Source organism: Pseudorasbora parva, chromosome 5 (assembly GCF_024679245.1).
Source record: "Pseudorasbora parva isolate DD20220531a chromosome 5, ASM2467924v1, whole genome shotgun sequence".
NCBI lineage: Eukaryota > Metazoa > Chordata > Actinopteri > Cypriniformes > Gobionidae > Pseudorasbora > Pseudorasbora parva.
The window spans coordinates 9319239-9337749 of record NC_090176.1 but is presented as its reverse complement, the minus strand read 5'-3'; the positions used below and the strand labels follow the sequence as shown (position 1 = coordinate 9337749).

Here is an 18511-nt window from a genome sequence, read left to right as displayed (position 1 = left end):
AAAATAGGACTCAGGAAGAAATCATGTTCATGGATGCGGTTATTAACATTACTGTTGTAAATCAGAGCAGGACCGAGTGTTGTGGAGCTGAGCACGGCTGCTGGAGCAATTGTTTTACAAACACACGGCTTGCGGACACTGGGACTTTTATTATGACGGGACGGGACACAGTCGCCGGGCGCCTGCACTGATCCGCTCTTCCGGTTATGAGGTAATGCGGCTCCCGGTCCTTAGTTAAAATAGCAATTTTCTCACAATTTACAAATAGTTGGAAACATCTGGGATATTGTAGGTACTCAACTGAACAAAATATATAACACCGGCCTAGTGGTTTTTGGATATTTTACTGCAAAAATACTACATAGTGCACCTTTAAATGTCTAATTTATTTGTGTGATCAAATCTGGATTTTCAGCATCATTATGCCAGTCTTCATTGGCATCCTTCAGAAATCATTCTAATATGATGATTCGCTGCTCAAGAAACATTTATTATCATTTGAAAACAGTTGTGCTGTTTTCTGAGATACTTTTTTTCTTCAGTATTCTGCAATCAAAGGTAGGGTAGGCAATTTCCGGAGGGGAATTCTTTTTTTAATTTAATTTAATAATTTTTTACACTGTAAAATATAAAAACGGAAAATGTACTGGTAATTTCCAGCCAGTACATTATCCAGCAATTTTACGGAAATTTCCGTTAACCCTTAAAACACAAACTAATGCAATTCCTTCATATTTATACAGTATATTGTGCCCTATTTTTATGGACTTTTTATACAGTGTAGCAATAGCGAGCTAGCTTTAAAAGCATGAGATCCCACTCTCCCTTCAGAGCGACTCCAAAGCCACGCCTCCTTCAAAACACATGAACACACACAGCAGTCTACAAAGCGTCTACCTCATGTCTCAAAGTACATAACATTACAATAATGAACATAAACAACTTAAGAGCTCTGACCTGTACCACCTGACTGCTGCAGATTCATCTCAGCGTTGATGGTGTTGACAATGAAACGCATACATTCGAGTCCCGTATGGCTTCGAGTGTAACGTCACAGGTTTCCATCTCTTCCAAATGACAGTAGTTATGGTATTAACGCAGCTCCAGCTGGTTGATTCGGTTCAGAAGGAACTGTAAAAGTAGCTGCTGTGTGTTTGGGACTCTCGGTGACTGACGTCTAATTCATAACATGAAACGTTAATGACGTGTGATGTCTGCGCGGAAATACATGTGGTGACAGGCAGGCAATGACTGGATGGACATTTTATGGTCCTACGCCTTACACATACAATTTACAATTAAATACATTTAGACCACTTCTATTATTGAATGCTATCAGGATGTCAAGAGTTTTAACCTGCATAACAAAACTTGTTTTTGCAACAAATCACCAACATAAATAGAAAGCTCTGTTTTTTTTTTTTTTAACAATTCAATCCTTTATAGTCACTTTTTTCAGCCATTCTTGCTAAATACATTTATTATTTTTTAGCTTTTGAAGAGTAGCGTACTTCAAATACATACCATATTACGCAAGTTTAACATACTATATCAAACATTGTTAAGTAAAATGGAGATCTTTTTATTTTAGACACATCACCAAAGAGATGGCAAGTCATACATTTAAGCAATATACAAAACATTTTATTTGTTCTTTAAGGAAGTGCTTCAAAATCTACATTTTTTACATTAAGGAAAATATCTGATGGAAAAAACAACTCAAAAATCTTTTCTTCTCCACAGTAGACCAATGCACTCATCTCTCATCATGTGAACAACTGGCCATCTGTCTATCACACAAGTAACAAATGCAGATGTTTCATGTTTAATTCCCTCATTAACACTGGGTACAATGCAATAGAACTGTGTGTCTTGGCCAGTCTTTCCAGGACGATGCAGAAGTCTCCCAGTGCTCATGCCTGAGCGAGCCGCTCCAGGACTCGCCGATAATCAGCCAGCACGTCCTGGTAGCTTTTCTCCAGTTCCTCGTGCTGCAGACTTGTGTCCATCTGGCTGATGTGGGACGCCAACTCCTCTGGCCTCAAACATTTCCGCATCTTAGTCAGCTCACGCTGGTTTTTCTACACACATGGCAAAAGTGTTGGGAGAAAATACACAGGTGTCAGTACAGCACAGGAGAAAATAAGATGCAAACCAGCTCACCCGATCCCATCCAAAAACTGTCATTGAACAGAAACCTCAGGGCAAATGTGATTACATCACAGCTAAACTTCATGTATAAAAACAAAGGGAGAAAAAGAGGGGAGAAATAAGAGCCGTGAACCAAAATTGAGTCTGTAAGGTTGTTGAGAGGCTTTGGAACTGAATCAAGACTCACAAAATATGAATTCAGAAGAAAGCACACAGGGACAACATACATAGATTTAGCATTCGCATACAAAATATTCGCTTACCAGTCACACCAAGAGGATTTTAGGAACCTGGATATTTTATTTTTTCTTCATTGACTTTTTCTCTTGTTAAAATACTTCCTCTGATCACAGCTTCATTCACAGTAACATCTATAAGCGAGCCATTTGTCAGTTGATTTCACCATAAATTCATAAGTAGCTAACAGAAGCACAACTTTCACAAGGATCTGGTTTATGTGATGGACAAATCCGACATTACAATTTGAGGTATGAATGTGTGTAATTTGTTACACAAAACATCAAAACGGTAATGTTACCACAGACCTTATTTCACTCATGAATAAAAAAAGCACTATTGAAAACCTATGGGAAATTCCAGAGAGAAGCCATGGTGAATTAGCCTTCCGGGTTAATATCACAACTGAACAGCTCTATTGTGTAATTCCTTTAGTAAGCACTAAAGCGGTGCAGACAGTGTGTAGATGTCACATGTCTCTGTGAGAAATGTCAAACGTGTCACGAAACAATCTTAATAATGATATCCTTAATTCTCTCTTATTTGGTATTCCCAAGAACACTTGTAAAAAACCTCTTAAAGGTTAGTTAGCCTCCAACTTGAATCAATTGGGTTGTTGCAAATATTAAGCATTGCAACTTAAAACTAGCTATATAACAGCATATTACTATTGAACTAGGATGTGCATAAGTGACACCAAAGATCGACAATGTAAACAATGATCGGTCATGATTATTCATGACTTATAACCACAAGTATAACCATAGTGACAGTGATTAAGGTAATATCAAAGATTACTGTAAATTCTTTTTACATTTGAAATGACAAAAGCAAGTTCATCCGTCAAATGAAATGACAGCAGCTTAAATGCTTGAGCAGGTATTTGCAGAGCATTTGAGTTGCACGCAGACCACAAAACTCCCAAGAGGAAGACAGTAGCCATGTTTATTTCCACCTATTTTTATGCAAATTTTGGGATATCACAATAAAAATATAAAAACGCTGGATGGAAACACCAATATTCAGATAAAATAAAAAAAGTGCATAAAAACTCAATATGCGCTCAATTTTTTTATCCGATAAGACATGCGCATCTACTACGATGGAACACATTTACCAAATTAATCCCTCAAAGCGTTTAAAAAAAAAAAAAACTCTACCTCTACAGTGGATATTATTGGATAACTGGAATAACCAGTGAATCAGTTTCATCCCTCAAATGTTAGTTTGATCATAGATCATATTTTGCACCAATTTCCCCAGAAAAATGTTGTTCTCTTGAACATATGGGATGGAAATGGTGCTTTATTCACCAATGTTTTATGCAATATTCAAATTTTGCACATACGTTGAATTGGCAGCTTTTGATGGAAACATAGCTAGTGCAAAAACAGCTTGATTTATATCCATGTCTTTCTATTTTACAGACAACTACAGTAGTTGTCCAGGCCGGTGCCGTTTACACAACAGCGGTCCAGAAAATGTACAGGTGTGAGTTTGTCACTGCTGTTAACTCTCACATATAAAAATTATGAAATGAACTCTTAATGCTTCAGTATACCAAGACATTTTGGACAATTTCATGCTCCCAACTTTGTGGGAGCAGCTTGGGGATGGCCCCTTCCTGTTCCAACATAACTGCGCATCAGTGCACAAAGCAAGGTCCATACAGATAGGCCTTCTTAAGAAAAAAATTGAAAAATATTGTGAGAAAAATATCTTCAACTTCGTAACTTATTAAGAATATTTTCATGATTCCAGCCCTTGGTTCTTCAGTACCAAACCAATACTTAACTTCAAGCTTAAAGCTGCAGTCCGCAACTTTTTGCGCTCTAGTGGTTAATAAACCGAACCCCATGTGTATTGCGGAAGAACATTGTAGCTGGAGCTACTTCTATGTTTATGAGACAAACGCATGAGTTGATGAGATATTAACATCTAAAGTGAATGTAAACCATAGACTGTAATAGATGGATGACGCAACTTAACTTTCTTCCATTGAGGTAAGTGAAGCCGCCAATGTCCAAATATGGCGCTGACATCTTGGGTCTCCAGCCTACGCAGTGATGAGTTCAAAGTGGAGCCACGGTATCATGGTTCCGCCTACACTCCCGCCTAATCAATCACAAGCCCTGAACCTTTTGTGAAATAAACAGTTATGGCTAATGCAGAAATTAAAGTTAAAGCTCCAATCTCCTCCTGAAGTTCCCAGAAAAAGTATGTTGGTGCCTCAGAGAAGCCGTCAATCTCAGCCGTCAATCATGACAAAATCATCCATTTTTAAAGCATCAAATAACTAACTAAAACCAAAATACGAACACTTAAACTAATATCAGCCTGATAAAAACTAAAACAACAGAAGCCATCTTTGGAAAACAAATATTTGAAGTGTAATTCAAATACATGGTGTGTGAATCCAAGATGGCAGCAAGTTGGTTACACGTTATATGTCTCTTCTCTGTGTTGCTTTGTTGCTGTGCTGCTATACTTCATCACTTTATTAGTCTTTGGAATAAATTTTTTTCGCCTGCCTGTGTGTTTTGCGATCATTCATTGACTGCAGGCACTGGTTGAGTGCTTTTGACAACGAGTTGTCCTGACGTCTGCTGGAGCTCTGTTCTTTCCAGTATCCGCTGCTGTGTCTGGATACAGATACGATAAAGCGTATCTGTAGTAATGTAGTAAAGCGTAGTAAATGACTACATCAGCTCTGTTTACACGCAATCTAATTCAACGTCATCTCAGCTGACTCAGTGGATTGCAAACTCGGACTGGACTCTACAGATCCGGAGCTGCTGCTGACGGACCACTTACTGTCTTCTAAATCGGCGGTTGGTAAATACGGACTGGATCATGTCACGGTTTCAGAACTGTTTTTTTATCGGATTGCTTATTGACTTATATTTACTGCACTTTGTTTGTTCTATTTGTGCAGTTTTGTTGAAGTTAATTGTAAAGCACCAACTGCAGTTCTGCCTACTACATTTACATCAGGCAGTAGTACATGCTCAACCAGCTGCTTATCATGGGGAAGCCATTGTCTTACCATCTCCAGCCATTAATAGTAAGACTGTTAGGATTTTACCATGAAATTGTTTAGACAGAGATGTTTTATTATTCTTTTGCTGTTGAAGTCTGGGAATATTCAACCAAATCCCGGGCCATTTGATTGTTCATTTTTGGATATTTTGACAAACAAACCTACTAATTTTTTAACTTTTGATTGTTTTTGTAATCATAAAGGTCTTGGACTAATGCATCTGAACATACGTAGTATTCTTCCTAAAGTTGCTGAGCTTACTGCATATGTTCATACTGCAAATCCTGATATTATTTTCATCTCTGAATCATGGCTTAAGAAGTCCATTTCTAATTCTGCTGTCTCCATTTCAGGATACTATATTTATCGTCAAGATAGAACTTCAAAAGGTGGGGGAGTTGCTATCTATTGTAAGGATAATTTACAATGCTCAGTAATTACATACAAATCTGTTGCTAAACAGTTTGATTCAATACTTTTAAAAATGGTTTTATATAAAAAATAAATAAAAACGCATTACTGTAGCTGGTTGTTATAGACTGCCCTCTGCTCCGGCATCTGCTTTGACTGTTTTAAGTGAAACAATTGCTCTCTACATCTCTTCTGAATTTATTTTGTTGGGTGACTTGAATTGGGATATGTTGGATCCCCCATCATCTTTACAATTGCAACTGGATGCACTAAATTTGTCCCAGATTGAGCAGGCCCCTACAAGACATAACACTAAGACTATGGAATCTGCTTCATTAATTGACATTATTCTTACTAATACGCCAGAGAGGTATAAATCTCTGGAGTGCTTTGTCAAAGCCTTAGTGATCACTGTAATAAAGTTTGTGTTCGTAAGGGCACCACCGTAAGAAATTACTCAGTGTTTGTTTTCTTTTAAACGTTTTTTGAAAAAATTTAATGAAGCCTCTTGAACGACCTGTCTGATATGGATTGGCACAGAATTGAGCCTATTCCTGAAGTAGAAGAGGCATGGGCATATTTTAAATCTTTGTTCTGTACTGTTTTAAACAAACATGCCCCTGTTAAAAGGATCAGAATAAAAAAAAACTCATAGCCCTTGGTTTACATCAGATTTATCGGGCCACCTGAGGGCGATCAAGGTGCTTTGGCTTCCCCTTTCAGGACACGTGTGGCATGCTTGATGTAAACAGGCAAAATATTGGATTAGATATGTTTAAAATAGTGCAGTGGACAATTTATTTTGTTTTTAAAAAATCAGGTAAGTGTGTACTGAAATGTTTGGCAAGGTTCATTATTAGTGGGTTACACCATAAATCCCTACCTGCATAAACGCACAGACAAAATGTGTCGAGGACAGGAAAATCTGCAACACATTCAAACTAAAGAGACCTCCAGAAGAGAGAGAGGCATATGGTCTGCAGATCCTGATTTCCTTCCCAGCCTCATATTTTTCACTCTTTCTTTGGCACAGTCTCTTTACTGCTGTCAGAGTTTTCTGTCCTGGACAGTGTCCTGATGAGAACGGTTCTGATCCAACACATTAGCACTGCTGGCGCTTCAGCACCAAAGCAGATATCAAATCAACTCACATTATCTGCAACACATCAACTAATATCGCCAGAACCTCCAAGAATCAAGGCACATGCAGCGAAGAGAAACAGCTAATTGAGTTACAATTTAAGCACGATGAAAAGATAAAGACCATTGCACGGAATCTTTGGGCAGAGAATTTTGCAGAAATCTCCTGAGAATTGGAAGTTCCAAACCGTCTGACATTCTACTGTGGAACAAAACCATTCCGAATGTTCACGTCGCTCTATTTCATACAATGAAGCCCAAAAAGGAGAAATAAAAAAGGCAGCTGCTATTTTTAAGTAAAAATAGCAATAGATTAAATTTACACCATGTAAAAATAGTAGTGTAAATAGTAGTTAGATGCTACTTATACTTATAAAGAGTGGCAGATACCATTCACACCTCAGTGTTGTTGTACATTAAACGGACGGTATGCAACAGTAACAGTGTAAATTATTATATTTATTAAAGTTATTAAAGCAGCACTAGGTAACTTTTCAACCTTCATAATATATTTTTTAAGACTCTTGTGATGATAAATCGACTTACAATAGGTTGAATGACACGTCTGCCATAGCCTGATGGGGTCTGTATCGTTTTTAATCGTACTTTTAAACTTCGGGTAGTAACCCGAGAACAAAAAGAACTACAAAATTCGACTGCTTTACGGCATATACGTCGCTTCCACCAACACCCACACTTCCTTAAATTCGGACGTGCGAGCCCAACTTTGTTCGTCGGATAATATAGTCATGTCCGAAGCAGCACAGACAAATAAGAAAGAAAAGGTTTTGTTGGAGGAAAGCAATAAGAGGAAACGAAAAAGTGATGGGATTAAAGGCAGGACGAGGATCAACATGTGACCAGCGTTTGCTCGTCGGCGTGAGCTGAAGGAGGCGTGCCCGACCGATGCTGTCATGCTTGTTACGGTGAGCTACCACTCAAACATTGAACTGAAGTATCATATAGATTCTGTAAAACGGTAACCAATAGACTACTATAATGACGCTGGCTTGTAAACGTGAGCATCGTGATTATTTAGTGTTTGAATAAAATAAAACCCATGAAATTATATTCATATGACATGCTGAAACATATGCCACTGACTGTAACGTTACCTGGGATGAAGAAGACATTTCACACGCGACGCCAGAAGAACTCTGAACTCCTCTTGCAGTGTTCAGGGGAACTGTTAGTGCTGCACCGACACGCGGGACGCTTTTATGAAGTTATTTGGCCCGCACCGCACCACTGTATATATTTTTACAACCCGCCGCGCACCCGCGACCATTAAAGGGGGGGTGAAATGCTGTTTCATGCATACTGAGCTTTTTACACCTTTAAAGACTTGGATTCCCATCCTAAACATAGACAAAGTTTCAAAAACTAATGTTGGACGTTTGATGGAGTATTTCTGTGTTAAAAATACTCCTTCCGGTTTCTCACAAGTTTCGGCGAGTTTTTTTCGAGTATGGGTCTACTTGACGTTAAATAGAGCGGAAGGTCCTTGTATGGGCCGTATGGGCTCTTCTCCCGGAAGGGTGCGCGCGCGCGCGCGTGACTAGAGCGAGAGAGGAAATGCACGCTGTAAACAGTCTCTCAGGTGCAGATCCAGTCATCCGTGAACACTTATGACGCGCCGCGCTCCACTTTATTCCTATGGGTGACGTCGAGCGACTTCAACGCTTCAGCACAGCATTCCGGGAAGGCAGCGCTGCATTTGAACCGATTTGAACGCAGAAATGACGGGAAGCTTCAAGGCATCGCTTCAGTCGCGTCGCAAAGTGGATTTCCACGGTCACTGCTGTCACAGGACTTCACCAAATCATACCAAAGAAGTGTGTTTTTGACAGAGCGGTCCTGCTTTGGAAGATGCCGGTGAGTAAATCAACTTCAAATGTCTCTGCTGTTGGCACGTCGCGTGAGTAAACATCAGTAAACGATACGATCGCGTGCTTCGTCATTCAAATGCGCTAACGGTTACTCCATTGTTGTTCTGTATAACGTTACACTATTCTGACTCTGACGTGCAAAACCGTTTTGCTTGCTACCTCTAAGGTCTAGTCACATACAATAGTCCATAAACCGAATCATGTCCTCATAAACTGCACACAAAGGCCCCTAAATACAGTACATACCACAGAGACGGACATCCTGATGTTGGCGTTTCTCCTGTTCAATTTATTTCAGCCTCAGATTTGATTGTGGATCATTATCTGTATTAGCTGAGATAGCCATGGGGTTTCTCCACGCTTGAGGACGTCACCGATTTGCGCGCTTGTCATTCTTTAGCTCCGCCCACACGATACGCCTCCAGGCGCTCGGTTTTTTCCGGAAAGACTCGGAACAGCCTATATTTCTTTTATAAATATGATAAAACTAAAGACTTTTCGGAGATATGAAGGATGCAATACTACTCTATAGGTACTCAAGATTAACATGAGATTGACTGAAACTGAGTGTTTCACCCCCCCTTTAAATAGACATACGGGGTCCGCGGGTTATGAGACGACCCACGCATCACTAGTTCAGGGCTATCAGGGTTGTCATGTCAACAAATGCACGCGCGATGGCATCCCCTGTTGTAAGACGACAGATCTTACGACAGTAGTTGAGGACATTATTTTTTCCAAACTGTAGGGGGACCCCGAGAGCAAAAGTAGCCAAGTGCGGCTTTAAATGGATGCTGCCTTATTGGGACAATAAAACCTCTTCACACCTATCCGTTAACAATAAACACTTATTAAACACACGTTAGACACATTATATCCATTTTTATTTAAAGTAAATGCCTTTCAGATCTGATATGCGGTGGGAAAAGGGAGTAGAGCGAGTTCGGCAAAAGGCAGATTCAAACTTGGGTCAATTTGTGTCAAAACTTTCTTCCATGTTCCTTACCCCTACACTATTGCTACTGTTAAAAATCCTTTATCTTCTGTAATTTTGACTGGCCCAATCAGATGCCAGTGGGCGGAGTTAGTGTAAACAGCCTCTGTCAACAAGACACTCTGCCATAAAAGAATACTATACTCCAAGACTCCTGGAAACATAGTTTAGCATGAGAATCAGGACAAAAGGTTAACTTATACTCACTGAAAATACTGCTCCTCAAATCTTATTCATGATTGCATAATGTTTGATTTGTTTTGTGTTCCACAGAAGAAATTAATATTAACTTGGCACAAAATAAGAAATATTTAAAAAAGTTATTCTCTTTTTAAACTACTAAATTGTTAAAATAGTAAAATGTTAAAAATATATATAAGATTTTTGGATTAAAATATCCAAAAACCACTAGAACAGTGTGATATATTTTGTTTACTTATGTACTTACATTATTCTAAATGTTTACAAGAATGCTAAGATCCAAAGAAATAAGCTATTTTAACCAGGATACGAACCCTGTCCTAGCGTCGCCATCATTTACCCACGATTTCCACGGAAAACCATGGACTCACCTATGACACTTTAATATATGATGTGTTTTATTAGACACCTGAGCAACTGTTTGGATACATTCATTGACAGAAAACTAATCATTGTTATGTAAAGAGCTTATTTTACCAAATGAATCTATAACCTTGTATGAAAAAAACATTTGAAAAAGTAATGCATGATTTAAAATGTTTTAAAGACACAAGAGCACAAATTTAGCAGATAAAGTGGCCGTTTCGTTGGCTGTTTGTAAAAAACGTTTCTTTCCCAACATTGCGTCATATTACGCCACGAGAGGCAGTCGTGTGCTGTTTCTCTTTAGCGATTAGCCGTCGCATTCCCTTTTTTTCTTTTTTTGAAAATTTCTTTTTCAATTTATTATTATCATGGTAAATTATTGTGTCCAGCCTGTCAGGACATTGAGTCCTCAGGTTTTCTAAAAAAAAAAAAAAAAGTTTGAAAAACCTGCATGGTGGTGTTTTGTGCCAGTGAGGAGACAGGACTTCACTTCTGCATCTGCTTCTAAACACGCGGTGGTGTGTGTGGCGTTCACTTTAGACCGGAGGATTATCATCCCGGCGATACGATGGAGTTCAACATTGCATTTGCAATACTCACATAAAGGATGATAATAAACATGTAAGTCATACGCAATGCTTCTTTGCCGTTGCTTTTACCCAAATTAATTTCAAAATTGATGAATACAAATATGTACATTTACACAAATGTATACAGTCTCACACTTTTCACAAAAGTTTGGATTGGAATTATGTGCTGATAATGCGTGAATCGTGTGATTTATTCGCTTCATTCACGTCTGGTGGGAATGCCCCATAAGTCTTGTTTATTAAAAATTAGCTGACTACCAAACTATCATAAAACGTTTAGTGTGCTTATTAGTTTATGTTACTGGTAAGAATCAATACTCCTAGATGACCAACATTAGCTTTGCTATTGCCTGATACATGATGATAATCTGTACAGTATTGTAATCTGAGCTCTGTTCATATCGCTAGCGTATATGTTATATCATTAACTAATACTGGTCTCTCACCGAGACACCTGCCCTGTTGGCCAGTTTCTCCTCACACAAAAACTCAATTTGTCTTCTCTGACCGTTGTTCTGTCTAATCCTGGCCTGTCTCTAATTGTGTGTCATAATTGTATGGCTGTGGTCTGCCATATGACTATTAATAAACATTTATAATTTCCTCAGCGTCCGAACTGTCATTGCGATCGATTGTTTTCCTATCATTGAAATTCACCGCACTCCCTCTCATGTCATGTCACTTCCGGTTTTGCCGTTTTTTGATGTGGAAGTAAAATTCTCACAAAAACGACTCCAGAAGCCTTATTAGCGTATTTATAAGTATATTTAAAAGAAAATCTAGTTCCCACATTATTTTTCTATACATTGACTTACTAGAGTCTCTAACCTGCAATATTCCCTTTAAATCTGGTTTTCAACCATGATTTACCATGCCTAATATCGATCTAGCTCACTGCAGTGTGTAAGTGTCTCATAGCAGCCTCAGAGTGAATGCACAGAGGTAGAATTACAACATAACTTTCAACACACTCACATATATCTAATATGATAAAACCGCACTGCGTTACCTCACATACACAAGCGGAAGAATTGCAGAAAGAGGTGAAAAATTGCATATTGTGGCATTAAATAAGTTCAAAAGACCAGCATTTATTTGAACGCTAATGCATTTCTTTAAATATTTTGGCCAATTTGATAACGCATCTATTATTTTCTCCCATAATCAGTGCAGAAGATACGATACAATTACACAGAGGTTGTGTGGGCTTAAAGATAACTACTTAAGACATTAAATTACTGCGTCAAATTGCTCCAAACTATAACTATAACATACACAAGCTTGCAGAAAGATAACTATTAGGGTCAACAGAATTGAGTGATATTACACAGCTCCAATCCCGAGACACACAACTGCAGCGTGTCTTCATGCAGCGAGAGCGGATTAGAGAGAGAGTCCGTGTGCAGGTGACTGGGTGCTGCATTCTCCCTGCTAAATGGCTCCGCTTAAATCAGATGCAAATCTGTAATAATGACACTTGTTGTGAATGGAGCTCGTGGTGTGGATGTGGAGACTGCGGCTGCCGCCCGGTGTGAGCCATTATGCCCTCAAACAAACCCAGACTGAGGCCTCGGGTCCCTCTCGCTCTTAACACCGCGTGAGAGGATCACACAGGAAACGGCGCAAACTATTCACACCACTCAATGAATAAATTAAGCCAGACAAAGACTGCAGAATATCAGAACAGCAGCACTGAAAGAGTTTTGTTTCTGTTCATTTTTACACAGCACACTAATATAAACAGGGCTAGAAATGTGCAGCTCTCTTTGAAGTCAAGAAATGCTTCATTTCACATGTTGTAGTTTGAGCTGTGCGGTTTGGAAAACGTTACACAAGCAGGCCAATCTTGGCAGGGGTTGGGGTTTGTTTTGGCAGGACTTCAATTGTTTTGTTGTTTCTTGAAATCCACATTCAGTACATGAAGTTGAGGCTCCATTCTCTGCACTTTATGACTGTCTAATCATTGCATGGGAGTTGTAGAAGTTACGCATAATGGGTAATGTACTCCGTGTACTAAGTCAGATTGCAGTCATTCTGCTACTTAAATGCACTCCATCAGCGTAGACGGAGACAGAGGGACCTACAGCCGACATGAGCAGATAAAACACACACAAACACACTTACTCTGTAGGGTCCATAGAGTCTTTTTTTCACCTCCAAGCGAAATTCTCTGGCTTTCGCTTCATCGCTCATGTCTGTGTTTCTGAGGCGCAGGATTTCGTAAACACGTCGTGCATGTTTCTGAAAGTAGACAAAAGGCAGACTTTAAAGGTTTGTTTAATTTAACACAGTATTCTTGCTTATTTTCAACATAAAGTTTGGGGACAGCATCTGTGGCAATAATTTCAACAAGACATAGACATTTTGGCCGATATCGATCATTTTATTTGAAATTTGATAACCGATATATTAGCCAATGTATCTAAATCCAAATTTTTTTATAATTTTTGCGGGCCTGATTATAAAACAAGTCTCACCATTAAGAGCCATGTCCCAAGCACACAATTATGGTGTTCCTCTTATAATTTTATGTAGCCTGTGCAGACACACAGTGCACATTTTGCACTTTTTTTAAATGATTCCAATCACATTTCAACCAATTCAAAACCATCATGGCGAACAGTACGCAACTTAAGTGTCTCAGCTGAAGGAAATAATCCACTATTTATGTCATTAAATGACCATAAGGCGGCAGATAGAGATTTGGTGGCCGATATATTGTGCATCCCTAATTTCAACTGAAGTCCTGGGCATTTAAAAGCAGAATATTTGAGGTTCAGATTTTCTTCAAAGATCTTACATGAATTCTTGAGTAAAATTGATTTCTTTAAGTTGTAAATGCTGTCGATATAGTACTTTTAGAGGTGAAACTACTTTGAAAGTTTAGTTATGCCATACTGAAGCCATTGCAGTTGTAAGTTTAATTATGCCACACCAATGTAATTCCTGTGGGTAGAGTTCAGTAAGCACAGATAAGGTGATTAGGAAACAAAGTTGAAGGAGTCGTGAATCACCCTAAAGTGGTTTATTTTGATAATGACCAAGTGACTATGCACATTGATTTCACCAATTAATAAATAAAAGATGAGGATGAAATACAGATTTGATTCGAAATTATTATATTGTGATACGAGAGAGAATATCTAGCACAGCTATAAAAGAAATGCGTCAAAACTGTCAGTGTGCCACAGATGCCATCCACATAGCCTAACTTGTGACATACACAAATGCAAAAGAAAAACCTGAATCAAAGGAAGAGTGTCATGCATTTTAGAAAAATGGAACCCAAGTGGCAAACTTCCATAAGTCGTTTTTGTTTTTTACGAGGGCAAAGATAATCGACGATTCGATAATTTGTTTCTAATCCATTAAACATAAGGACGCTCCCATTGCATGACACATTACAACACGATGTAATGTCAAATGTCCAAATGCTAAATGTGAATGAAGAATAATGCAGTTGAAGAAACAGTGAAGAGCAGAGGCTCAAAATACATTGTACAAAATGTACCAGACGCAGCAATTACGGACTGAATCTTTAATGGTGTCCACTTCCCTGGGTTAAAAGCATCTTGCTCTGGGATTCCCGTGCTACTCAGAGCAGAGAATCTGTAACCATGACTCCGAGAGGTCCACCATACCTCACGCAGTTCCCACTAGGGTAGTATGGAGAGCCAAGCATTTTGCCTGGCCATGCCACAGGCACCACCCTGAGATAATCACTCACAAACAACACGAACAGAGGGAATTGTGGGGCATAAAAGGAGATGCTGGGTCATAATTGGAGCAGTTAAAGAGTGACCGGAGTGGCGAGAGAGAGAGGAGTCCCACAGGGGTCACTGTTAGGCCCACTCCCACTCTCTACCTGCTAATGGCCCCGCAGCCCTCAGAGGAAACGGATGTTCACTCCTACCTTTAGGTGGGAAACTACATTTAGGCATTACAAATTAAAAACCCATCAGGACAAAGCCATCATCTCTGTATATAAATGCACAAACTCTCCGTAGAATTAATGAATAATTGCTTGGCCTTATTAACTACAGTATACAGCACCAGGAAAGTTTTAAAGAAAGGGCTCCAAAAGAAGGAAAAAATAGGTTTGGTAACACTGCTAAAACAATATACAGCAGCGCAAAGTTTGTTCTGAAATGACTTATTTTGGGAGTGGGAGTTTTTCTTCAACAATACAGCTTCTGCTGGCAAGTGGATTTAGGGAGAAAAATTTTAATTAAAAAAATTGCTAATTTTTTCAATAATTATTCGCAATTATAGTTACTCTCCAAATTAATGTAGAAACAACTTAAAGAGAGTCTATTTACAATATTTGTTGTAATGGTTTTTATGAATGAAGGCCAGTATCTCATACTAATACTGCTACTTATGTCTCGATGAAATATATATATATATTTTAAAGTAATGGTAGACATTCAACATTACAGTATAATAAAAAGCTATCAATTTCAACATTAGGCTTTAAAAAACTTTACATTTAAGTAAACTTCACAAACTCATTATAATAAATGTCACATTTACCTGTCTAACTGGTAGGAAATATAAAAGCACTTTAATAAAGTTATCAAATAGTCTGCACTGCATAAATTAAATATATATTCATCATTATGAAGCTAACATTTTCTGTTAACTTTGTTCTTTGATTAACATTAATGACAGCAGCTGTTTAATAGGCTGCTGTCACTGTAAGACCTACCGCAGATCTGTCACGCGCATCTCATTTTCTCACAACTCTAAGTTCATTAAAGACATTATTTAACTTCATTTAAGACTGCTCTTTTAAGTAGATAAAATGCCACATTTTCTGTGATGATCCCAAACCACTAATTTGATTAACTTAAAAAATAAAAACGGATCAATTGAAACTTTTCAAATATATTTAAATGTTGTGCCTGTGTGCGTGAAGCAGGTTTGAATCCAGCTTAGGACTTTTCAATCTTATTCCCACCTCTTCTCAAGTGTTTTCTTGACTATTGGTATCAATAAATAGGAAAAATGAATAATCCCTGACAGGGATGTTACCTTGTTGATCTTGAGTTTTTCTCTGGCCTCAGACGCCATTTCTTCACTGAAGCCCTGAGCGAGTTTCTCATTGGAGAAGGACGGCAGAGTCAAGCACAGCTTCACCAGCACAAAATCTCTCAGCTTCACGTAGCTTTCAGATGGATCTTCCGCTGCAGAGCAGACAGTTATGAAATGTCAGCCCATGAGTCTTGAAAGTTTTAATTTGGTCAAATACAGTGACGCCAGACAAACAACTCAACCTTCAAGAAAACACTCATTACATGTTGAATACATCATTGAGAAAATTAAGCTAAAGGCATGTTTACTCCGGTAATCAGGGGAAACAAAGACTTTTACTGATTTCAAAAGAGGTGGGAGAGAAAATACAGTTATACAACGTAGATTAGGACTGGGCAATATATATTTTAATGACCACAGCATTAGACTTAAGTTCCTCTGACTGACTCACAAATACATAGGGTTGGGCATCGTTTTGATTTGAACGATTCTGATTCCGATTCCGATTCTTACTTTCGATTCCGGTTCTTTTCGATTCTCGATTCCGATTCTTTGAGGGGTGGAGTCAAAACATGTCACATCGATATTCAATGCTATTTTCAATACAACGGGGTAAAAACGCTGCATATACTGTCAATTAGATATTTTTTATATAATTTTTTTTGTCTGTCTTTTGAAAGTCTAGGCAATCAAACATTTCTTCTGAAGAGATCACTTTATATGATAAAGCTTTTAAGCTTTTTCCCATATATAAACATTGATCAATTACTATTAAAATTATCTCACAAATATTTGTTAACTCAATGTATTTTTTACAACGGGGTAATTGTGTTGCAATAGTTTACACACAGCACAAGTAAGCTTGATTTTGAATGGTAAATTGAATAAACAAAGATACATATTACAAAAAATAGCACAAATAAATACAATAGAATAAAATATATAAATGAAATAGACTGCTTTATTTTTTCAGGTAGGTCTAACATTCAGGTAAGAAACTGAATAAAAAAACGCAAAGTGGCTAAATAAATTTAAAATAATATTGGATAATGTTTTTGCAAAAAATTAAATAGTTTCATATAAAACCATTAAAGTTACACGCGTTGATCAGTCAAGAGCAGTGTGATCGTTTGTCTTTTTGTAGTTTGACTTTGAATAACAAATGACTGCGGTCCCTTTAAGAACTGCCTCACTCATTGATCCTGAACACTGCTCCTGTTACTCATTCTTCATTTCTTCCTGAATTGTTTAAGACTATGTTTACATACTGTTCAAAATGTGCACTGAGAATTTGTTTGAGTGTATTTGACCAATAATAAGCTGTAAAAAGAAGCGAATATTTGCACTTGTATGTCAGGGGCGGCTTTATTACGGTAGGCTATGTGTGTGCGTGCGCTTCAGATGTGAGCTTGAAATCTGCGGGGATTCGTAGAATTATGTGCAATCCCGCGCGAAATTCAGACCGATCACACACACTAACACTAACACGCTGTCGTTAGGAAAAGTCCAGCAGAACGCGCGTCCGTCGTGTTCAGAGGGTTAACCGGGCTGAGTGAGAATATGCGGCTGCGTGTCAACTCGCTGTCGGTCAGAGAGGAGAGGAGAGGAGAGCAGCTGGGATCGATTGTGTAGGCTGAGCAGGCTATCGTATCTTTTCAGATATTTCAGTATCGATATTTTTGACAACACTAGTTGCACTGTGCCGACCCAGGCTTTTAAAAGTGAAATAAATCCATACTTCAGAGCCGCTTACCGGGCTTCCATGACTATAAGAACAAGCGGGCGCGCAAGCACCGGAAATCAGGTGGCCATGGAAACCAAAACTTGCGCGCTTGGAACCGAAGATCGGAACCGAAAATAAATTTTCTAAACGATTCCAATGGAACCGTTATTTTTTAAACGGTTCCAAGTTAGAACCGGTTCTCGATGCCCAACCCTACAAATACAGGAAGGTTAAAAATGTCTTAACATATACAATTTTAGGAGCAAAAATAGTATTAGAGTTGCTAAGTTTGACTCATTTCATTGAACTAGTTGACTTTCAATTAATCGATTCAAACTGCTGATAAAATTTGTTTGCGCGTCATAAAAATGAGCATAAATGTTACTGTTTTATTATTGTGTACAGTATGTATTTTCTGTATTAGTATGACTGATATGAATGGTTTAAAGAGGGGGTGAAATGCTGTTTCATGCATACTGAGCTTTTTACACTGTTAAAGACTTGGATTCCCATCCTAAACATAGACAAAGTTTCAAAAACTAATGTTGGATGTTTGATGGAGTATTTCTGTGTTAAAAATACTCCTTCCGGTTTCTCACAAGTTTCTGAGAGTTTTTTTCGAGTATGGGTCGGCTTGACGTTAATAGAACGGAAGGTCCTTGTATGGGCCGTACGGGCTCTTCTCCCGGTAGGGTGCGCGCGCACGTGACTAGAGCGAGAGAGGAAATGCACGCC

General features: G+C 38.4%; 1 protein-coding gene across 2 annotated transcripts in view; it reads right to left on the bottom strand.

The window, feature by feature from the left end:
• Positions 1-1566: 1566 nt before the first annotated feature.
• Positions 1567-18511, bottom strand: part of hat1 (histone acetyltransferase 1) — a 34767-nt gene continuing 17822 nt past the window's right edge. For both annotated transcript variants that reach the window (XM_067443192.1, XM_067443191.1), the window contains exons 9-11: positions 16054-16205; positions 13144-13260; positions 1567-2081 (exon numbers count right to left, since the gene is read on the bottom strand). In XM_067443192.1, the coding sequence (XP_067299293.1) occupies positions 1914-2081; positions 13144-13260; positions 16054-16205 (437 nt within the window). In that variant the 3' untranslated portion in view covers positions 1567-1913. The remainder of the gene's footprint in view (positions 2082-13143; positions 13261-16053; positions 16206-18511) is intronic.